This window comes from Hoplias malabaricus, chromosome 7 (genome assembly GCF_029633855.1).
Source record: "Hoplias malabaricus isolate fHopMal1 chromosome 7, fHopMal1.hap1, whole genome shotgun sequence".
Lineage (NCBI taxonomy): Eukaryota > Metazoa > Chordata > Actinopteri > Characiformes > Erythrinidae > Hoplias > Hoplias malabaricus.
This window is the reverse complement of record NC_089806.1, coordinates 46972968-46997299: the sequence shown is the minus strand read 5'-3', so window position 1 is coordinate 46997299 and position 24332 is coordinate 46972968. Positions and strand designations below refer to the sequence as shown.

General features: G+C 44.0%; 1 protein-coding gene across 1 annotated transcript in view; it reads right to left on the bottom strand.

Moving 5' to 3' along the window:
• Nucleotides 1-174: 174 nt before the first annotated feature.
• The window catches only part of arhgap18 (Rho GTPase activating protein 18), a 38778-nt gene continuing 14620 nt past the window's right edge, over nt 175-24332 (bottom strand). Inside the window, exons 2-15 of the mRNA XM_066676853.1 lie at nt 15495-15673; nt 14436-14671; nt 12041-12098; nt 11655-11794; nt 10615-10780; nt 10320-10411; nt 9863-9940; nt 8832-8991; nt 7913-7995; nt 6029-6235; nt 5753-5899; nt 3906-4024; nt 3476-3531; nt 175-3021 (exon numbers count right to left, since the gene is read on the bottom strand). Coding sequence (XP_066532950.1) covers nt 2930-3021; nt 3476-3531; nt 3906-4024; nt 5753-5899; nt 6029-6235; nt 7913-7995; nt 8832-8991; nt 9863-9940; nt 10320-10411; nt 10615-10780; nt 11655-11794; nt 12041-12098; nt 14436-14671; nt 15495-15673 — 1813 coding nt within the window. The 3' untranslated portion in view covers nt 175-2929. The remainder of the gene's footprint in view (nt 3022-3475; nt 3532-3905; nt 4025-5752; nt 5900-6028; nt 6236-7912; nt 7996-8831; nt 8992-9862; nt 9941-10319; nt 10412-10614; nt 10781-11654; nt 11795-12040; nt 12099-14435; nt 14672-15494; nt 15674-24332) is intronic.

Genomic DNA, 24332 nt, shown 5'->3' with positions numbered 1-24332 from the left:
TGTATAAAAGACCCAGAGGAAATGTGTAATGATGTATTTATTTACAAAATAAAACAGTGGTTATCCATGACGTGTTAAACACAGCTACAGTCACTTTGTCTTTGTCGTATTCACAGTATAAAACAAAACAGAGACATTTAATAAAAAAAATCACCTGAATCGAACTGGGAACAGGGGGCGCCACGTCTTTACAAACGACACGTTCAGACGCGAGGTCAGTGGGTGTGCAGTGTTTCTGTGTGCTCCCCCTTTTCAAAGTACCGTTGCGTGTGTGAGTCTCTGTATTAAACCTATTTTAATCATGCTCACCCCCATATGGGGGACCCGCTCTATGGAGCATAAACATGCACTGAACCCAAGGACAAAGCCAGCCAGGCCTCTTAGTCGGGACTCACACAGGGAGGTTGTTATACAGTCACCGGAGCCGGCGTATGAACCGCAGATATGGTTTTCCAAGCTGTAAAAGCCCATTTGAAGAACATCCAGGACTTTTGTGAAGCTACAGACCGCTACTTTTGATCTAGAGGTCATTGTGTGAGCCACTGAAGCTGGAACCCATTCCCAGTCCCCACAGGTCACTGCATTGGCCACAGGCCAGTTCTGAGACCTATGTTTAAGCTCCAGAAGCCCATTTCAAGGCTTTTCATTTGCAGTTGTGTCCATCTAATAGCAGCTAACTCATTATGGACCGGAGCTGAGGGCTACGCCGGCCGTTAAACGTCCTTCGGCTTGGTTTGTGACCTGTAATGACCACTTTAACGGTTACAAAGCCATTCCCCGAGCTGGAAACGCTGAGCTGTGAGCTGCAGAAACCACTTCTTAAGCTGAAAAAGCCCGTTTAAAGGACACTCGGGCCATTTCATTAGATGCAGATGGGTTCTAAACCTACAGAGGCCTTTTGAGAAGCTGTGAAAACCACTCCATCAGCTCCGGGAGGCGGGCTGTGAACTGCAGGCATGGTTTTTCCGTCCTGATCCAGTTACAGCACCATGACCGTGCATTTTATGAAGTGTACATTTATCTCTTTTAATTTACAGAAGCTTTTTTTTAAGCTGCAGAAGCCAGTTTGAAAACTACACAGGATTTATCACTAGATTTAGTCTCTTTCTAAGCAGCAAAGTCTATTTTATAAGCCACAGAACCTAGTTTAAGCTGCGGAAGCCGGTTGTAGAGCTACACACCCTGGTGTATGACCTGTGGACCCCACTACTCACCCTCTGGAGGCGTTCTCCTCAGCTCTGGTTTAGTTTGAAGCCTCTCGAGACCAATGTTGAAGCCCCATAGCCATTTTTAATCAACAAAAGCTATGTTCTAAGCAGCAGAAGCCAGTTTTAAAGCCACACGAGTCTGTTTCTTAGATTTAGCTCAGTTCCTAATCTGCAGAACCCAATTCATTAAGCTACAAAGTGGGTTTGAAGGTGTAGAAGCCGGTTTTAAGGCTGTGGAGGTGTCTTCATTAGTGGCAGGGACCCTGATGTAGGTTTAGCGGCTTGTGTTTAAAGTGCAGTGGATATTTTAAGCGTCTTTAGTGAGCTTTAGGCCAGTTTTACCCCAGAGAAACCCTACAGAGTCCAGTTTATAGGCTACACACGCTGAAAACACACAGTCCCCGAGCTGCAGACGAGTGCGAGGCTTTAACAACGGCACAAATGCGAAAAGGAAACGCGTGACGGGGGGGTGATTACTCGGCAGGACTCCGGAGAAGACTACGTCATGTTCACCCAGGTTAGAAACACACACGACACACACCCGAGACTGAGCCCTGGGGTCATCGCCGCCTCGCTCTTCCGGCCTTGGCCACAGGGGGCGGTGTTGCTCAATTTCTAACGACTAGTTTATGCTTCTGTGTCAAATCAAGCCGTAGACCTCCTCTCTCCTCTCAGACCACGGCACTGTGACTGCTCCACAGTCGGAGGAACGCAGAGGGAGAGCTACACTGTGTCCCAAACAGCACCCTCCTCCCTACATAGTGCACTACACAGACTATAAACTAACACTACTGCACACTGCCTGTACCCGATACAGACCGTTCATTAATGACCCGCACTGCGCACTACGTAGAGTGGAGGGCGATATTTGAGATTCAGCCCTAGTGTTGTGGTGGTGGTGTAACTGGTAAAGGAAGCACATACACCCACTCACACCAGCGCAGGACACAGTGCAGACTCCGCAGTGATTGGACACAGTAGCGGAAACACGGGATCAAGGCACCGTCTGAAAAGAATCTGAATTGAAGAAAACAGGACAAGACGGGAATCAAATAAAAACGAGGGCCGCTTGAGGACGGCTGGGATTTTAGACTGAAATATTCATGTCTGCGGTTTGATCATTTCATATAAAACATGGTTTAAATTTCAGAATAAAAGTCTTCGCAAAGTAAAAGTCCTCGTCAAATACTTTCTAGGGTTAATTCCATCTTTACGTGGCGCCCAGGGGATGGTCCTCAGGACCTGAAAGATCCGTTTGTATTGAGACAAAAGTGCTTTTATTGTGTGTGTGTGTGTGTGTGTGTGTGTTTATATACATGTACATAAGAAAACCAGCAAAATTAGTAACAAAAATGGATATAAAAATCAGTTGTGTGTGATTTGCACTGCCCTGAATGTTTCTCCTGTTCGCTCCTTCACTGCTTCAAACCCGTACCCGGTCCTGCCCAGTGGCTCTGATGAAACCGGATCCAGATCCCAAGGAACCAGCAGAAAGGTTTTAAAGCTAAGAAACATCATATAAAACAGAGAGCGCAGCTAAGAGTGCAGTTAGAATTAAAGAATAAAGGCAGGTTTCAGTCGACGCAGGCGTTCGGGTTTAAAAACAAAAACAAAAACAAAAACAAGAGTGGAACTTTCCCTTTAATGCTGACTCCGCCCACACCTCCTGGAGCTGTAGTGTGATTGGTCGAGAGTTTGATTGGCATCTTGTGGAGCGAATGTTAGCGCTGGATGGACTTTATGACCCACTCTGCGCTGGGGTTTAACTCCAGGAGGGCTTTCATATACGTCTCCTCGTCCAGACAGCGCTCTTCTACACACACACACACAATGGATGTATATTAAACAATACCTATATCTATGGTAGATGGAGTGTATGTTTATATATACACTCATACATGGTAGTGTGTGGGTGTATGTGTGTGTGTGTGGGTGTATGTGTGTGTGTGTGTGTGTGTATGTATGTATGTGTATGTGTATGTATGTGTATGTGTGTGTATGTATGTGTGTGTGTGTGTGTATATGTGTGTGTGTGTGTGTGTGTGTGTATGTATGTGTGTGTGTATGTGTGTGTGTATGCGTGTATATGTGTGTGTGTGTGTGTGTATGAGTGTGTGCGTGTATATATGTGTGTGTGTGTATGTGTGCGTGTATATATGTGTGTGTGTGTGTATGTGTGCGTGTATATATGTGAGTGTGTGTGTGTGTGTGTGTGTGTGTATGTATGTGTGTGTGTATGTGTGTGTGTGTGTGTGTGTGTTACTCACTGATGTTTCCTCCAATTTCATAAAGACACAGATCTTCTCTCTTCACCGAAATCGAACTGAAACAGTGTAAACACAAACACACGCATCAGCCATAACATTAAAACCCAGTCCTTGTTTCTACACTCACTGTCCACACAGGAGCACGGTGTAGTTCTACACTTACACACTGTAGTCCATGTGGTGGTGGACTGTTCTCAGTCCAGACACTGAGGGGTTTAAAAACTCCAGCAGCACTGCTGTGTCTGATCCACTCTACACCAGCACAACACACACTAACACACCACCACCACGTCAGTGTCACTGCAGCGCTGAGAATGATCCACCACCACATCACACCTGCTCTGTGGGGGTCCTGAGCGCTGAGGAACAGGGGGGAAGGGGGGGAACACCGTATGCAGAGCCACAGATGTGTGTGTGTGTGTGTGTGTACCTGTCCTGACTGAGGAAGCGTGAGAGAATATCTGAAGCCTGTAGTTCCTCAGTGAGCTGCACTGCCATTGATACCTTCGAAAACTGAGGAGCCTGGACCCGGATGAAACCACCTTCAGCCTGGTGCGCGCACACACACACACACAAATACATTTATATTACATTTATATTATATTTTATAGTATAATATAATGCAGCTGCACATGAGTCTGAGATCGAACCACACCCAAAGCCAGCTGTGGGCCAGAGGGGTGTAAAGCTGTGGAACTGTGTTCTGTGGAGAGATGGAGATTAGTGGTGTTCAACATCAGCAGCTGACCGCTCTGATGTTTCTGAGGCTGAACGCCATCAACTCCTCACAGCACTGATCCACTACATCTACAGTAAAGCCTCTCCCAGACCAGGAGACGGTCACTGCAGTTCAGAAATGTTCAACTTAGACTGCACTACTCCTGTTTCTCCACGAGGGGGAGGAGTTCTCCAGCTCTGACTTCACCCACTACAGACCTCACTCTTTTCTCTCTCCTACCTCTACCATCTATCTCTCTCTCGCTCTCTCTCCTACCTCTACTCATCTCTCTCTCTCTCCTACCTCTACTCATCTCTCTCTCTCTCCTACCTCTACTCATCTCTCTCTCTCTCTCCCCTACCTCTACTCATCTCTCTCTCTCTCCCCTACCTCTACTCATCTCTCTCTCTCTCTCCCCTACCTCTACTCATCTCTCTCTCTCTCTCCTGCCTCTACTCATCTCTCTCTCTCTTCTACCTCTACCCATCTCTCTCTCCTACTTCTACCATCCATCTCTCTTTCTCTCTCTCTCTCTTGCCTCTACTCATTTCTCTCTCTCTACCTCTACTAATCTATCTCTCTCTCCTACCTCTACTCATCTCTCACCCCCTCTCTCCTGCCTCTACTCATCTCTCTCTCTCCCCTACATCTACCCATCTCTCTCCTCCCTCTACTCATCTCTCTCTCTCTCCTACCTCTACTCATCTCTCTCTCTCTCCTACCTCTACTCATCTCTCTCTCTCTCTCTCTCTCCCCTACCTCTACTCATCTCTCTCTCTCTCCCCTACCTCTACTCATCTCTCTCTCTCTCTCCCCTACCTCTAGTCATCTCTCTCTCTCTCTCTCTCCCCTACCTCTACTCATCTCTCTCTCTCTCCTACCTCTACTCATCTCTCTCTCTCTCTCTCTCCCCTACCTCTACTCATCTCTCTCTCTCTCTCCCCTACCTCTAGTCATCTCTCTCTCTCTCTCTCCCCTACCTCTACTCATCTCTCTCTCTCCCCTACCTCTACTCATCTCTCTCTCCCCTACCTCTACTCATCTCTCACTCTCTCTCTCCTACCTCTACTCATCTCTCTCTCTCTCTCCCCTACCTCTACTCATCTCTCTCTCTCTCTCCTGCCTCTACTCATCTCTCTCTCTCTTCTACCTCTACCCATCTCTCTCTCCTACCTCTACCATCCATCTCTCTTTCTCTCTCTCTCTCTTGCCTCTACTCATTTCTCTCTCTCCTACCTCTACTCATCTCTCACCCCCTCTCTCCTGCCTCTACTCATCTCTCTCTCTCCCCTACATCTACCCATCTCTCTCCTCCCTCTACTCATCTCTCACTGTCCTACCTCTACTCACCTCTCTCCTAGCTCTACTCATCTCTCTCTCTCTCTACTCATCTCTCTCTCTTTCTTATCTCTACTCACCTTTCTCCATCTCTCCCTCATTCACTCTCTCTCTCTCACTCTCTACACCCTATTTCTCTGTCTTTCTTCCCCTCCGAGACGTCTGTCCTCTCTCTCTCTCCTTGTCTCACCACTTTCTCTCCACCTCTCCCTCTCTCTCACCTCACAGTTTTTCTCTGATTTCTCGTTGTTTTTCTCGCGGTCGTAGGCCATTTTCTTCAGCAGTTTCCTGACGGCGTGATCGCGGTTCATCTTCCTCTGGTTCTCCATGTTCTGCTTCCGCACCTGAACCATCACGAACTTTGGGATCTGGACGAGAAACACGCAACAAAAGAACACTGAACACAAATAAAGCATCATAAATATAAACCTCATTCTGTTTGACAATGTTTGTGTTTATTGTGATTGTGGGTGTCTTTAACAGTGACACGTGCGTACAGTCCAGAGCAGGTTCTGGTATCTGATCAGCAGCCGGACGATGGTGGCCATCCCCGTCGCCATGGCAAACTCCTGCTGCTCTGTGATCTTACTCCTGAAGCCTTTAAACATGAAGATGTTGGGCGCCATCACCACGGCAACGTTGTTTAGCGTCATCTTGTTCTGATCTTTGTGATCAATCACACGCTGGAGGAACTCAAGCAGAGCCTGAGTGGTAAACACAGGTAAACAACAGGTAAACAAACAGACAAGTAAAGCTGGGGTTACGGTGAGTAAACAGAAAGTGGAGTGAAAGTTTGTTATTGGGAGTGTGAACCTAATGTAGTGTGAAAGTGGATTATTGTGAGTGTAAACAGAAAGTGGATTGAATGTGATCTACCATCATTGTGAACAGAACCTTAAGTGAAAGTGGATTATTGTGCATATAAATAATAGAGTGTAAGTAGAGTGAATGTGGAATATCCTGAGTGTGAACAGAAAGTGGAGAGAAACGGATTATTGTGAGTGTGAAGAGGAAGTGGAGAGAAACGGATTATTGTGAGTGTGAAGAGGAAGTGGAGAGAAACGGATTATTGTGAGTGTGAACAGAAAGTGAAAGTGGAATATTGTGAGTGTGAACAGAAAGTGAAAGTGGAATATTGTGAGTGTGAACAGAAAGTGGAGTGAAAGTGGAATATTGTGACTGTGAACAGAAAGTGGAGTGAAAGTGGAATATTGTGGGTGTGAACAGAAAGTGGAGTGAAAGTGCAATATTGTGAGTGTGAACAGAATGTGGAGCGAAACGGATTATTGTGAGTGTGAACAGAAAGTGGAGTGAAAGTGGAATATCGTGAGTGTGACCAGAAAGTGGAATATCGTGAGTGTGAACAGAAAGTGGAGTGAAAGTGGAATATCGTGAGTGTGACCAGAAAGTGGAGTGAAAGTGGAATATCGTGAGTGTGACCAGAAAGTGGGAGAAAGTGGAATATCGTGAGTGTGAACAGAAAGTGGAGTGAAAGTGGAATATCGTGAGTGTGAACAGAAAGTGGAGTGAAAGTGGAATATCGTGAGTGTGAACAGAAAGTGGAGTGAAAGTGGAATATCTTGAGTGTGAACAGAAAGTGGAGTGAAAGTGGAATATTGTGGGTGTGAACAGAAAGTGGAGTGAAAGTGGAATATTGTGGGTGTGAACAGAAAGTGGAATATCGTGAGTGTGAACAGAAAGTGGAGTGAAAGTGGAATATTGTGGGTGTGAACAGAAAGTGGAGTGAAAGTGGAATATCGTGAGTGTGAACAGAAAGTGGAGTGAAAGTGGAATATCGTGAGTGTGAACAGAAAGTGGAGTGAAAGTGGAATATCGTGAGTGTGACCAGAAAGTGGGAGAAAGTGGAATATCGTGAGTGTGAACAGAAAGTGGAGTGAAAGTGGAATATCGTGAGTGTGAACAGAAAGTGGAGTGAAAGTGGAATATCTTGAGTGTGAACAGAAAGTGGAGTGAAAGTGGAATATTGTGGGTGTGAACAGAAAGTGGAGTGAAAGTGGAATATTGTGGGTGTGAACAGAAAGTGGAATATCGTGAGTGTGAACAGAAAGTGGAGTGAAAGTGGAATATCGTGAGTGTGAACAGAAAGTGGAATATCGTGAGTGTGAACAGAAAGTGGAGTGAAAGTGGAATATTGTGGGTGTGAACAGAAAGTGGAGTGAAAGTGGAATATCGTGAGTGTGAACAGAAAGTGGAGTGAAAGTGGAATATCGTGAGTGTGAACAGAAAGTGGAGTGAAAGTGGAATATCGTGAGTGTGAACAGAAAGTGGAGTGAAAGTGGAATATTGTGAGTGTGAACAGAAAGTGGAGTGAAAGTTGAATATTGTGAGTGTGAACAGAAAGTGGAGTGAAAGTGTATTACCTTGAGCGTGTCTCGGCTGGGCTCGGGGAGGAGGAGAACGAGCAGATTGAGAGCCTGGAGCTGCTGCTTTTTTGTTGGGAATTCTGCAAATAAACACCACAGATATCTGTCACACACCACAGCACTGATACATCTGCAGTAACAGTCTACTGGACCACTGCTGTGAGGATTTGATGGAGTTCAGTCAAAAGAGCACTGGAGTCTGAAACTAAACTTGGTTGATTAATTCCAGCACTTATTCCAACCCTTTCGAAAGTTAATGATAGGAGCTTCATCACTCCAGAGAAGGACTCTACTGGACTCTACTCTCTGATTGGTCCCTGGTTGGTTTCCACAGCTCCCCACTGAAATGTACCAGGTGTCGTCTCTAACCCCCGTCTCTAAGGGGAACAGTGGTCTTTGGAAACCACAACAACGGCGGTGGTAACGTTAAGCGGTGTTTACTCATGGTGTATCGGCGTGTTGTTGTTGTTTGGGACTGAACACAGCTCCGTCATCAGTTCAGACAGATCAGTAGAGTTTGTTCCTTCCTTGTTGCAGCGTCCAGCTCTCGCTGGATTCTTTCGTCGGCCACCGATCCGAGGAGCGTTTGAACCTCTTCAAAAGACCACGGCGTCATTTTACGAGCTGCCGTCGTGAGTCGGATAAAAACAAACATGATCTCTGCTGCAGCTGGAGATTTTACAGATGGAGAGTTGGTGCTGGTCGTCTGCGTTGCGTGGCGTAGAGTGACGACTCTCTCTGGACGATCAGCGCTCTGCAAGGTTTACACGCCACGGTTTAGTCCCTACTCGACTCGCTCTGAACCACGAGAGAACAGCCACTGAACAAGAACCTGCTTCCAGAACCAGGACCTGATTCACCTGGTGGGGGAGGGGAAAAGCACTAACAGTGTGTGTGTGTGTGTGTGTGTACTCACTGAGCACAGAGACGAAGGCGCTGAAGTACTCCACTGTGAGGAGAGGGTGAGGAAGCTCTCGGATGAAGAGTTTGAGCAGACTGGCCGCATCGTGTTGTTTTAGAGTTTCCCACGAAAACAAACCATCATAGAACTTCAGCTCCAGCTCCTGACACACAGCCTGGACCACACACACACACACACACACACACACACACTCTAGATTTGCATTACTGGTCATAATACCCAAAGCAAACACACACACACCTTGTTTTTCCATTTGCATTTATCTTCTGACTCAACAACAACTGAACATCAAGAAGAACACACCTCTCTCTCTGTGTGTCTGTCTCTCTCTCTCCCCCTGTCTCTCTCTCTCTCACTCACCTTCTTTCCCCGTCTCTCTCTCTCTCTCTCTCTCCCTCCCCCTCTCTCTCTGTCTCTTACTCTGTCTCACTCTCCCCGTGTCTCTCTCTCCCTCTCCCTCTCTCTCCCCCGTCTCTCCCACTCTCTCTTTCTCTCTCCGTCTCTCCTCCCTCTCTCCCCCCCCTCTCTCTCCTCTCTCTCTGTGTGTGTCTCTCTCTCTCACTCCCTCACCCTCTCTCTCTCTCCCCCTGTCTCTCTCTCTCTCACCCACTCTCTTTCTCTCCCTCTCTCCCCCTGTCTCTCCCCCCTCTCTCTCTCACCCTCTCTCACTCCCTCTTTCTCTCTCCGTCTCTCCTCCCTCTCCCCCCCCTCTTTCTCACTCCCTCTCTCCCCTCTCTCTCTCTGTGTGTCTCTCTCTCTCTCACTCTCTGTGTGTCTCTCTCTCACTCCCTCACCCTCTCTCTCTCTCACTCCCTCTCTCTCTCTCCCTCTGTCTCTCCTCTCTCTCTCTCTCTCCTCTCTCTCTCTCTCCCTCTGTCTCTCCTCTCTCTCTCTCTCCCTCTGTCTGTCTGTCTCTCCTCTCTCTCTCACCTCTCTCTCTCTCTCTCTGTCTCTCCTCTCTCTCTCCCCTCTGTCTCTCTCTCTCCTCTCTCTCTCACTCCCCCCCCCCCCCCTCTCTCTCTCACCTTGACTCTCGTGGATGATCCAGGGACCCGTAGGAGACCCTCTGTGTGCAGCCCCTCCTCCTCGATGTGGGAGATGAGCTGAAAAAGAATCAGAGTCAGATCCCTCTCTCTCGGTCAAACTCCTCAGAACTTAATGGTGCGGTCAGTTGTTTTCTCCACTGACTCTTCCTCACATTGTGACACTGCTGTTACGCTACACTGACGCCTAGTGTCCTGGGAGTGTCAGGGATTCTGTTATAAACCTATTTTAAAAAGGCTGAGTCCGTGTGGGGGACCCACTGTGTGGAGCATAAACGATCAAAAAGCAGCTTTGCTCTTCATTTGCAGTGACCTCCAGTTTAGAGAAACACTAAGAATATAATAAAAAACCACTTTCTGAAAGACTGCTGGGTTATTATTGAGTGGTAAAAATGACTGACCGCACCTTTAAAGGGTTTTATTCTGAGAGAAGACTGACCCGCTGCATTATGAGAGGAACTCGAGCTCCTGGAAGTCTCTTCTGGTCCTGCTCCAGCAGAGTGGAAAGAGGAACCCCAAACAGCCCCGACTCTGGAAATAAACACAGCACCGAATTAGGACTGCTGTGAGGATTTCATGGTATTCAGCCTTCACACAAATGTAAGGGGAGGTCAGGCACCGGTGACAGCTGATCATCTCCACCTCTCCACGGCCCGGTGATGGAGGCTTTGGAGCCCTTTAGATTGTGATGCTACACACACACACACACTCACACACACACTTCCAGGACTGACCTTTCACCTTGATCTTGAGAGGTTTGTGAGTTTTGAGGTCGATGGCGGCTGTGTCGAACAACGCGGTCATCTCAATCAGAACCAGCCTCCGGACTTTCTTCATATCAGCGCCACACAGAGCCCCCACCTTCGTCAGACCAGTCTTATCTCTCACCACCTTAAAGTCCTGAGAGACAGGGGGGGGGGGGTGAGAGAGAGAGAGAAGGGAAGAGGGAGGGGGAGAGAGAGAGAGATGGGAGAGAGAGAAAGAGGGGGGAGAGAGCGAGAGGGGGGGTGAGAGAGAAGGGAAGAGGGAGGGGAGAGAGAGAGAGAGAGAGAGAGAGACGGGGGAGAGAGGGAGAGAGACAGAGACAGAGAGAGAGGGGGAGAGAGAGAGTATAACAGAAGGGATAGTGTGTAAAAAGAAAGAATAAAAGAGAAGAACAGAGTAAGAGAAGGAGAGGATAAAGACTAACACCACTATGAAGCGTATCACTGTGTGCAGTGGCGGGTGTTGACCAGCAGGGTTCAGGGCAGCGGTGTGGAGTGTGTTACACAGCAATGACCTGCAGCAGTTTTACAGATTTACAGTGTATTAATCAGAGCAGTAAGAGTTTATAATAATAATAGAGTGTGATACTGTGTGTGTGTGTGTGGACTTCATTGTGTTAAATCAAGGAGAACATCTGGAAACACACTGTTCTTCACTTGTTCACAACACAGTTCTTTTTAGAACAAACATCCTTTAACTTTATTTATGTTTCTGTAATTTATTGTAATTTTATAATCTTTAAATCCACCACCGCACCTCACTGAATAATATTAATAATAATAATAATAATAATAACCCTAGTGCTTTCTATTCGACCTCCAGCAGCACAGAGTGTTACTTTAATAACCTCATCACACAAGGGCAAAGATCCACACAAACACACATTCCTTTATCTCCAGCCGGCCAATCACAGCCAGCCTCACACTTCCCACTGTACTGGGTAGACTTTGATCTCTCACACACTCTAAATCAGTGCAGGTGTTACTGTTTGCCGACACGCCTCACTCACTGGAAGCCCATCGTCCGCCTCCTGAACCGGCTCCAGGCCCTTTGACCCCTCCCTGTAGCTCAGCGCCTGCTCCGAGAACGACACCTCCAGGTTAATGTCCGTCTCCGCCTCGGCTACAGGCTCCGCCCCATTACCCACACCTGAGAGAGGGAGACAAAGAGAGAGAGAGAGGGAGAGAGAGAGACATAAGTCATAGTCAACTTTTAAATATCCATACATTGATATCTGTATGTGTGTGTGTGTGTGTGTGTGTGTGTGTGTATAAAGGTCAGTAGTGTGAGTAGATGATGAGTCCTGACATCCTGTAATGGCTTTTCTAAAGAGAGAGAGAGAGAGGGCGAGAGAGGGAGAGACACAGAGAGAGAGAGAGAGACTAGTGAGCGTACCAGATGTTGTTTCCTTTTTTCTGTCTTCACTTCCTCCTGTTGACGCAGATTCATCGTCCTGATGAAAAAAAAAGAACCTTTTAAAAGAGTGGACACATAGAAACACACACACACACACACACACACACACACACACACACACACACACAGAGTGATTTAGAATAGCGGTTCTTCCTAGAACAAAGGAAGCCTGAGGCTTCTTTCATAAAAGGAAACACATCCTCACTGTCTCCATTCAGAGCAGGTACAAGATCATCTTTCTTTAAAGGTGCCATACTCTCCCTCTCCTCCACAGTAACTGTTTTACTCAGTGCTCTTATTTCTCCATTTTTACTCAGTGCTCTTATTTCTCAGCTTTTACTCAGTGCTCTTATTTCTCCATTTTTACTCAGTGCTCTTATTTCTCAGTTTTTACTCAGTGCTCTTATTTCTCCATTTTTACTCAGTGCTCTTATTTCTCAGTTTTTACTCAGTGCTCTTATTTCTCCATTTTTACTCAGTGCTCTTATTTCTCCGTTTTTACTCAGTGCTCTTATTTCTCCATTTTTACTCAGTGCTCTTATTTCTCAGCTTTTACTCAGTGCTCTTATTTCTCCGTTTTTACTCAGTGCTCTTATTTCTCCATTTTTACTCAGTGCTCTTATTTCTCAGCTTTTACTCAGTGCTCTTATTTCTCCATTTTTACTCAGTGCTCTTATTTCTCAATTTTTACTCAGTGCTCTTATTTCTCCATTTTTACTCAGTGCTCTTATTTCTCAGTTTTTACTCAGTGCTCTTATTTCTCAGTTTTTACTCAGTGCTCTTATTTCTCAGTTTTTACTCAGTGCTCTTATTTCTCCATTTTTACTCAGTGCTCTTATTTCTCCGTTTTTACTCAGTGCTCTTATTTCTCCATTTTTACTCAGTGCTCTTATTTCTCAGCTTTTACTCAGTGCTCTTATTTCTCAGTTTTTACTCAGTGCTCTTATTTCTCCATTTTTACTCAGTGCTCTTATTTCTCCATTTTTACTCAGTGCTCTTATTTCTCAGTTTTTACTCAGTGCTCTTATTTCTCCATTTTTACTCAGTGCTCTTATTTCTCAGTTTTTACTCAGTGCTCTTATTTCTCCATTTTTACTCAGTGCTCTTATTTCTCCATTTTACTCAGTGCTCTTATTTCTCAGTTTTTACTCAGTGCTCTTATTTCTCGGTTTTTACTCAGTGCTCTTATTTCTCCATTTTTACTCAGTGCTCTTATTTCTCCATTTTTACTCAGTGCTCTTATTTCTCCGTTTTCACTCTGTTCTCTTTCTTCTCCGTTTTTACTCAGTGCTCTTATTTCTCCGTTTTTACTCAGTGCTCTTATTTCTCCATTTTTACTCAGTGCTCTTATTTCTCCATTTTTACTCAGTGCTCTTATTTCTCAGTTTTTACTCAGTGCTCTTATTTCTCTGTTTTCACTCTGTTCTCTTTCTTCTCCGTTTTTACTCAGTGCTCTTATTTCTCGGTTTTTACTCAGTGCTCTTATTTCTCCGTTTTTACTCAGTGCTCTTATTTCTCCATTTTTACTCAGTGCTCTTATTTCTCCGTTTTTACTCAGTGCTCTTATTTCTCAGTTTTTACTCAATGCTCTTATTTCTCTGTTTTTACTCAATGCTCTTATTTCTCCGTTTTTACTCAGTGCTCTTATTTCTCCGTTTTTACTCCGTGCTCTTATTTCTCCATTTTTACTCCGTCCTCTTATTTCTCAGTTTTTACTCAGTCCTCTTATTTCTCAGTTTTAACTCAGTGCTCTTATTTCTCCATTTTTACTCAGTGCTCTTATTTCTCCATTTTTACTCAGTGCTCTTATTTCTCCGTTTTTACTCAATGCTCTTATTTCTCCGTTTGTACTCAGTGCTCTTATTTCTCCGCGCTCGTTGTGTCTGTTTTTCTGAGTTTAACCTCGTCTTTGTGCTCTCACATAAACACGGGTCCAGCGCTGTGATTGGACAGACTCAGACGAGGGGGCGGGGCCATTCTAAAGTCTCTGCACTTGACGTCAGAAGCGGAGCAGAATCAAACGGCTCGTTTTATCCCGTGTTTCTGACTCAGGCGGCGCACAGAGAACTGACTGTCATTGCTATTCCAGGTTCACCACTGCAGAAACTGCACTATGTAACTTTTGGAGAAGGGTAGGAAACCACCCCGCCTCCCCCTCTCCCTTGATTTCAGAACAGTGCTTAATTACATTAATTACACCCTGCAACTGTAGGGGGCGTGAGTCCAGTTGCTTTAAGAGTCCTTGGGCAAGACTCCAAACACATTTGACGTAAACTTTATCATGACGTACTGCGCAAACGACTGTCTGCTGAATCTTATAAATACAAGCCTCGATGTTTTTAACCCCGTCCTCCTCCACGGTGACGTCTCTGACCTTGCTGTCCTGCTGCGGCGGAGGTTTGAAGATGTCCCGGACGTCGGGGACGCTGTAGGGTTTGTTGCGCTTCCTCAGCGTCTGTTTTAACGTCTCCACTCGCCTCTGCACGGCCGCGGTTTGAGTCCGGGTCAGAGTTGACAACAGCACGAAACTGTCCTCGCCGTCCACTGCCGACTCGTCGAAGAGGGTCGCTAGCCCCGCCTCCATCAGCCACGCCTCCTCCTGCTCTCCCTCTGCGGGTAAACAGGACACACAGAGAAATACGTACGCAAATTTACAATTAAATCACACTGCTTTAAAACTTCAATACTCCATCCAGGATGAAACACTCCTTATGATGTCATTTTGAGTGGGCGGGGCTAAAGTGCTCTAGGCTAAATAGGCCGATATAATCACGTCCTGAGGTTGTGGGTTCGAGTCCCGCCCCCGGGCGACGACCGTATCGTACCGGTCAGCACTCTGATGTCATTAGAACACCATTTCAAACTCATCTCACTTTTCCAGCTGCTTCTACAGTCAGCCACTCAATAAAACCGAGGAAGTCACAGCTTCCATTTCCCGTGGAGATAAACAATGTGTTTATGTCCTGTCCGCTGGGGCTGCTTCTGACCGCTTCCTGCTCTTTGCAGACTGTATTTTTAGTCCTGAGGTAAAACAATCCAACAATGACTTTTGCAGCTAACGTGAAAAACAGGCCCATTTCCTGCCGAAGAACAACGTAAACACAGTCGGGGAAACAATTAAAACATCAGGAGCTGGTTTCATTGTTGCAGATATAAATTGTTTTAAGTTTCTGAGTGTGATGTTTATTTAGATTTGGCCAGTTTTTTGGGAATCATCACAAGTCCTAAGTCAGGAGGGAAAAAATTTACATAAAATAGGTGTGTGTGTTTATATCTTTTTGCGTGCAATTACACATTTCCACCAGAGAGGTCTCCAAATCCCAACAAGTTACACAGCACAACTTTAACATATTTTCCCATTTGACCATATATATGTGTGTGTGTGTGTGTGTGAGTATATTAGGCACAGTCCAGTGTTTAAAAAGGCACTGACCATCTGCTACTTTGAGCTGGACCTCCTCCTGAGTCTCTGAGTCTCCGCTGATGATCTCCACCTCCTTCCAGTAGTCGGCCAGCGCCAGTTCGTCCAGAGAATCCTGAGAGTTACAGCGCTGATACGGAGGCTTTTCCCCCGGCCGAGAGCGCTGGATATTGTACTGACCCATCCTCCGACTGGGAGAGGAGGGGCGAGAGAGCATACCGCACAACAGGAGAGAGAGAGAGAGAGAGAGAGATCACAATGCTTATAAATGTCATATTCCACATTTCATCATTTGTGCGGTGCCATAATGAATTAAAATGAATAAGTCAACTATGCGACATAAGCCTTTCATAACATCTGACATAACCCTGGGCTCCAACAAGCGCAACACTTTCTAGAACTGAGGTGTTTAAAAATCCCAAAATCTGTGTTCACTGTCGGGGCTGAGCTGAACTGCACAGTGCCGAAAACCCTTCACGTGATTTTGTGCTCACAGATATGAGGCTCACGCAGCACAACAGTGCACTCCCATATACCGTGATCATATTTTGAGACGGTACGCCGCCCGTCCTTAACCTCACCTTTCACCTGCGCCCCCTGAAATAAACCTTTATAGATGTTAATGCAGGGTTATGTCAGTAGTCATGTAAACCTTGTGAACAGAGTGAAATATTAGTGTTAACTATAAAGGCATTCACAGTGCAATTCATATTTGATTCAAAACAACAGTTTCTCAGGCTGTTATTTACAAACCCCAAAAAGTTAGTATACTGTTAAACTGTTGAATGGCTGTAAGCAGGTAAACAGATGCCAGCTGGAGCACACCTGAGCTCAGGTGAGCAGACGACGAACCATAAGAACCTAGAGACCTGATCCAGAGTTTCGTATTGTAAGCTGTGTTTGGCTGTTTCTTAATATATTTTGAGCTGTTTATTTACACACAAACATATAGCAATGCGGAAATACCTTGGCTATCAGTGTGGCACATCAAAACATGTCTCAGTACGTCTCAGAGTCTCTCTATTATTTCTCTCTATTTCTCATAGAGGACAACACGGAGGACCCCCGGTGTCTCACGCCACATATGGATGACTAAGCGCTGCCGACCAGCCGTGGTCACTCACGTCAAACCCACCCTGGCCTTCAGTCTCCAGTTCGGTGTGAGAGATTTTACACTTCGGCTTTAACTGAGGAAAACATTTCTCATTGGTGCTTCAGAGCTGCTGACTCTGAGTCACCACCACAACGCAGTGACTACTGCTCTCCAGCCTGTTGTGTCTTATTTTAATCATAAACAGGTATTTACTTAAATCAGGAAGGGACTCAAACCTGCAAAGTCTTATTTCCACAAGTGTCCGTCATCATAAAACCTGTCATAGTCAATTACACGTGACAAATTAATAGTAATAATCTGACGCCTGTTAGAACACACCTTTAAGGAGGTTTTCGTGGGTTAACGTCAGTCGGTGCAGCATTAGAAACGATGACATATAAGTCATAAGTTGTTAAAAAGTGGTTTAAAAGAAGAATCATAACAAATCTACTCAACGCTATGCTCCAAAACATTGTCATTACGGATAGTTCTTTCAGTTTGGCGCAGGACTGTGCTCATATCCGGTCGTATTGTGTCTGTAAGAGACACGCACTAATAAACGCAGTGGTATTTCCCAGAGTGGACGTCCCTGTTCTCCAAAGGCAGAAAGGCCCGGCAGTAAAAAGAGCAGCCCTTTTGTCCAGATATAATCGCTCTTTTGTTGTTGTTGTGAGCCATGGGGGCAGTCTGTCCCTAGAGAATGTCTCTCTCTCTCTCTCTCAGAAATCTAAATATTCACTGAAAACTCAATCTCCGCAGATACCAACAATTTAACATAGCGACCGAATTCAAAAACTTCATCAAAGAAATTTCACCTGTTTATTCTTAACTGTGGTTTGTTTTTATTATTATTATTATTATTATTATTATTATTAATACTACTAGTGTCTCATGATCTCAACCTAATTAAATACAATTTTAAAAGATTCACAATACAGATAATAAAATTTATCTACAAATAAACATGCCTCCCTGATTTAACTCCAGCTGAAATACTTTATCAGCTGAAACAAATGTAAACAAAAGTTAACTTTCCATTTAAACACCTTACCAAAAAAACAATATACTTCAAATGCTACACTTGCGATTCTAACATGGGTAATTATGTTAGATGCAGACGTGACCACGTGGTGAAAATCCCTAAAATCCCTAAAATAATTCCTCTGCTTTAAAAGGTTTACAGTTTATAACCAGGGCTAGTTTAGCCACATGCTAACTCCACAGTAGCTACCGCTAAACCTCCCTGTGTTTGTACACATCCCTTGGTTTGACTTTGGCTAAAGGTGCATGATTAAGACATTTACTTTTGGTAAATGGTCAAATAAAGAAAGCTTAAAACAGGTCTGTACACACAGGGAAGACAGAGAGAGAGAGAGTGTGTGTGTGTGTGTGTGTGTGTAGTTTTTATACAGCCTCACTTTCCTTTACACACACAGATGCTAACAACAGCCCTCTATTTACTGTCACAGGAGCTAGCATTTTAGCAAGAGCTGCAAATGACTTAAAATAACAACTGATATTTGATTCTAATCAACATTTGAAGCTGGTTGTTGCTTAGAATTTAAATCTGAAGTTGATATTTGATTAATAATGACGTTTGAAGCTGATATTTGCTATTAATCTCTATTTGAAGGAGAAATGTGAGCACTGCAGGAGGTGGAAGAGAGTGCTATTTCCTTTGCTGTAAACATGGTAAAGGTCAGAGAGCACTTAAAAAGAGAAGAAGGAGAGAGAGAGAGAGAGAGAGAGAGAGATTTCTATTACATAAAAATAATACAGAACCCTCAAACCCATTTTCTCATTCTAAAATTAGCCTTGCTAATGTATGTGCTAATCCCCCACAGCAGTTAAAGGTGTAGAGATTTCAATCCAATAGAGTTCAATACAAATTCAAAGTACTGCCACATTTTTAGTCATTTTTTTACAATAAGTTCACAGCTGAAAAATATCTGTTGGTATGGTCAGGAATGGTCTTTTTGCTGTGTAACTATTTCTAGAGCCATAATAGTGTCCTGGCGACATTTAAAAGAAACTATAATGTTCTCTAATGTAAACAATTCAAATGAAGAAGTATAACATTCTGGTTAATTCTTCATTTTACTGGTTTCCTTTACATCGGACTTAGGCAGCCACTAGTTTTATAGCAAGTCGATTACACTTTGCTGGCTCTAAAATATCAGAGAGAAGTGGACTTTGCTAGCTCTAGAACCGCTAAACCCCTTTTCTATTAGGGAAACATACTCTATTTTCTGTTAGCCGTGCTGTGGCATTGTTTCATAGACGTTCTACAGAGAATGAGTTACACGGTGAACCATTCAGTCCCACTCTCTTAGTTACACAGTGACCAGACACCAGGACTATGTTCTAGTCCTAGTTCTAGAACAGCATGGCTACATTAGGGCTGTACCGTCTCCCTACTGTCTCTACCCTAGGAAGCTAGATGCTGGTAAATGATAGTAAAATAATCAGTGAATCGTGATATTGATTTGTGCTCTCATCGCCCGGCACTAGATGGAGTTCCATCTCTCCAGAGAACAGCTCCACAGCTTTGGGAATGTGGCCATGGCGGTTATAGGCCTTAAGATGATCCAGAGTTTTCCCATTTCACTGTGTTGCTTTTCTACAGAGATTATACAATCAGAGTCTGCAACCTTAAAGTAGCTATACACACTCATTAAAAAAAATGTCTACAAAGGTTTGGAAACAGAACCCAGCTGTTGCTGAAGCAACGAAATTCTGTACATGAGGAATTTACACAGCAGGGCGTCCCAAAGCCAGAACTTCAACCTTCTCCGAGAACTCGAGCAGTCACAGTCTAATGCGGCATTACGTTTAGTTTACACAGTTCCATCGTTCAAAACCTCACCAAAGTCAGACATTCTGGCCCCATTTAATAATATTAAATATTCTTCATTACAGAGTATGTTTATTTCAATAGAGATCAAGTGCGTAATAATACAACAAACATTAAATATATTCAGACATTGGAACAGGAATGTTTAAATACAAATATATAAATAAATAAAAACACAGTTTATCTATCCATCTGTCTGTCTGTCTGTCTGTCTATCTATCCGTCTGTCTGTCTATCCGTCTGTCTGTCTATCTGTCTGTCTGTCTGTCTGTCTGTCTAAATACCAGAGACGTTTATTCTTCTGTGAACAAACACACAGTAAAGAGAGCGGACCACACTGAGGTCAGCATTAACTACTGAGGGGATGTCTGTATATTTATACGTAAGTCAATATTATAATTATTGACATGGCCTAAATAAGACACCTATTCATGGCCAAAGGGACACATCTCCCTCGTCTCCACAGTGGAACACAGTTCTATTTCTTAATGAACGGTCTGTGACCCGCTTTGGTCCAAACCCCACGAGCCCCACAGCAGTGTTCTCCCCCTGTGTAAACAGCCCCTGTTCAGAACGCCCGCTTTCAGCACCTGTTCCTTTAAATGATAATGAGCCGCTCGCTGTTCACCCCGACCCCGAGCACACAGCAGTGAGGAGCGAGGAGCAGAAGCTCTGGTTTTTAACTGGGATTCACCAAGGTTCTGAAAACACCAAGGATTAAATAGCTATGAATGGTGACTAATGGAGGCACGGGGGGCGCTGCAGGTGGGTTCCCCAGGGGCTCAGGGTCCTAGGTGGGATCCTTTCCTCAGGTCATTGTCTGTGAAAAGTGTGGTGTGTCCTCCCTGTGTCTGAGAGGGTTTCCTCCGGGTGCTTCAGTCACACCACATCCTTAATGAGGATTAAGCATTGAACCGAATGAACATGAAGCTAAGGGACCTGAGTGTAACTTCTACACCATTTAAGGTGGAACAGACAGTTCTGTTAAGAAGCTCAACACCAATATGTGCCTACTACACCATTTAAGGTGGAACAGACAGTTCTGTTAAAAAGCTCAAGCACCAATATGTGCCTACTACACCATTTAAGGTGGAACAGACAGTTCTGTTAAAAAGCTCAAGCACCAATATGTGCCTACTACACCATTTAAGGTGGAACAGACAGTTCTGTTAAGAAGCTCAACACCAATATGTGCCTACTACACCATTTAAGGTGGAACAGACAGTTCTGTTAAAAAGCTCAAGCACCAATATGTGCCTACTACACCATTTAAGGTGGAACAGACAGTTCTGTTAAAAAGCTCAAGCACCAATATGTGCCTACTACACCATTTAAGGTGGAACAGACAGTTCTGTTAAAAAGCTCAAGCACCAATATGTGCCTACTACACCATTTAAGGTGGAACAGACAGTTCTGTTAAAAAGCTCAAGCACCAATATGTGCCTACTACACCATTTGAGGTGGAACAGACAGTTCTGTTAAGAAGCTCAACACCAATATGTGCCTACTACACCATTTAAGGTGGAACAGACAGTTCTGTTAAGAAGCTCAACACCAATATGTGCCTACTACACCATTTGAGGTGGAACAGACAGTTCTGTTAAGAAGCTCAACACCAATATGTGCCTACTACACCATTTAAGGTGGAACAGACAGTTCTGTTAAAAAGCTCAAGCACCAATATGTGCCTACTACACCATTTAAGGTGGAACAGACAGTTCTGTTAAGAAGCTCAACACCAATATGTGCCTACTAGACCATTTGAGGTGGAACAGACAGTTCTGTTAAGAAGCTCAACACCAATATGTGCCTACTACAGCGTTTAAGGTGGAACAGACAGTTCTGTTAAAAAGCTCAACACCAATATGTGCCTACTACACCATTTAAGGTGGGACAGACAGTTCTGTTAAAAAGCTCAACACCAATATGTGCCTACTACACCATTTAAGGTGGAACAGACAGTTCTGTTAAAAAGCTCAAGCACCAATATGTGCCTACTACACCATTTAAGGTGGAACAGACAGTTCTGTTAAAAAGCTCAAGCACCAATATGTGCCTACTACACCATTTAAGGTGGAACAGACAGTTCTATTAAAAAGCTCAACACCAATATGTGCCTACTACACCATTTAAGGTGGAACAGACAGTTCTGTTAAAAAGCTCAAGCACCAATATGTGCCTACTACACCATTTAAGGTGGAACAGACAGTTCTGTTAAAAAGCTCAAGCACCAATATGTGCTTACTACACCATTTAATGTGGAACAGACAGTTCTGTTAAGAAGCTCAACACCAATATGTGCCTACTACACCATTTAAGGTGGAACAGACAGTTCTGTTAAAAAGCTCAAGCACCAATATGTGCCTACTACACCATTTAAGGTGGAACAGGCAGTTCTGTTAAAAAGCTCAACACCAATATATGTGCCTACTACACCATTTAAGGTGGAACAGACAGTTCTGTTAAAAAGCTCAAGCACCAATATGTGCCTACTACACCATTTAAGGTGGAACAGACAGTTCTGTTAAAAAGCTCAAGCACCAATATGTGCCTACTACACCATTTAAGGTGGAACAGACAGTTCTGTTAAAAAGCTCAAGCACCAATATGTGCCTACTACACCATTTAAGGTGGAACAGACAGTTCTGTTAAAAAGCTCAACACCAATATGTGCCTACTACACCATTTAAGGTGGAACAGACAGTTCTGTTAAAAAGCTCAAGCACCAATATGTGCCTACTACACCATTTAAGGTGGAACAGACAGTTCTGTTAAAAAGCTCAAGCACCAATATGTGCTTACTACACCATTTAATGTGGAACAGACAGTTCTGTTAAGAAGCTCAACACCAATATGTGCCTACTACACCATTTAAGGTGGAACAGACAGTTCTGTTAAAAAGCTCAAGCACCAATATGTGCCTACTACACCATTTAAGGTGGAACAGACAGTTCTGTTAAAAAGCTCAAGCACCAATATGTGCTTACTACACCATTTAATGTGGAACAGACAGTTCTGTTAAGAAGCTCAACACCAATATGTGCCTACTACACCATTTAAGGTGGAACAGGCAGTTCTGTTAAAAAGCTCAACACCAATATATGTGCCTACTACACCATTTAAGGTGGAACAGACAGTTCTGTTAAAAAGCTCAAGCACCAATATGTGCCTACTACACCATTTAAGGTGGAACAGACAGTTCTGTTAAAAAGCTCAACACCAATATGTGCCTACTACACCATTTAATGTGGAACAGACAGTTCTGTTAAGAAGCTCAACACCAATATGTGCCTACTACACCATTTAAGGTGGAACAGACAGTTCTGTTAAAAAGCTCAAGCACCAATATGTGCTTACTACACCATTTAATGTGGAACAGACAGTTCTGTTAAGAAGCTCAACACCAATATGTGCCTACTACACCATTTAAGGTGGAACAGACAGTTCTGTTAAAAAGCTCAAGCACCAATATGTGCTTACTACACCATTTAATGTGGAACAGACAGTTCTGTTAAAAAGCTCAAGCACCAATATGTGCCTACTACACCATTTGAGGTGGAACAGACAGTTCTGTTAAGAAGCTCAAGCACCAATATGTGCTTACTACACCATTTAAGGTGGAACAGACAGTTCTGTTAAAAAGCTCAAGCACCAATATGTGCTTACTACACCATTTAATGTGGAACAGACAGTTCTGTTAAAAAGCTCAAGCACCAATATGTGCCTACTACACCATTTAAGTTGGAACAGGCAGTTCTGTTAAAAAGCTCAAGCACCAATATGTGCCTACTACACCATTTAAGGTGGGACAGACAGTTCTGTTAAAAAGCTCAACACCAATATGTGCCTACTACACCATTTAAGGTGGAACAGACAGTTCTGTTAAAAAGCTCAACACCAATATGTGCCTACTACACCATTTAAGGTGGAACAGACAGTTCTGTTAAAAAGCTCAAGCACCAATATGTGCCTACTACACCATTTGAGGTGGAACAGACAGTTCTGTTAAGAAGCTCAACACCAATATGTGCCTACTACACCATTTAAGGTGGAACAGACAGTTCTGTTAAAAAGCTCAAGCACCAATATGTGCTTACTACACCATTTAATGTGGAACAGACAGTTCTGTTAAAAAGCTCAAGCACCAATATGTGCCTACTACACCATTTGAGGTGGAACAGACAGTTCTGTTAAGAAGCTCAACACCAATATGTGCCTACTACACCATTTAAGGTGGAACAGACAGTTCTGTTAAAAAGCTCAAGCACCAATATGTGCCTACTACACCATTTAAGGTGGAACAGACAGTTCTGTTAAAAAGCTCAACACCAATATGTGCCTACTACACCATTTAAGGTGGAACAGACAGTTCTGTTAAAAAGCTCAAGCACCAATATGTGCCTACTACACCATTTAAGGTGGAACAGACAGTTCTGTTAAAAAGCTCAAGCACCAATATGTGCCTACTACACCATTTAAGGTGGAACAGACAGTTCTGTTAAAAAGCTCAAGCACCAATATGTGCCTACTACACCATTTAAGGTGGAACAGACAGTTCTGTTAAAAAGCTCAACACCAATATGTGCCTACTACACCATTTAAGGTGGAACAGACAGTTCTGTTAAAAAGCTCAAGCACCAATATGTGCCTACTACACCATTTAAGGTGGAACAGACAGTTCTGTTAAGAAGCTCAACACCAATATGTGCTTACTACACCATTTAATGTGGAACAGACAGTTCTGTTAAGAAGCTCAACACCAATATGTGCCTACTACACCATTTAAGGTGGAACAGACAGTTCTGTTAAAAAGCTCAAGCACCAATATGTGCCTACTACACCATTTAAGGTGGAACAGGCAGTTCTGTTAAAAAGCTCAACACCAATATATGTGCCTACTACA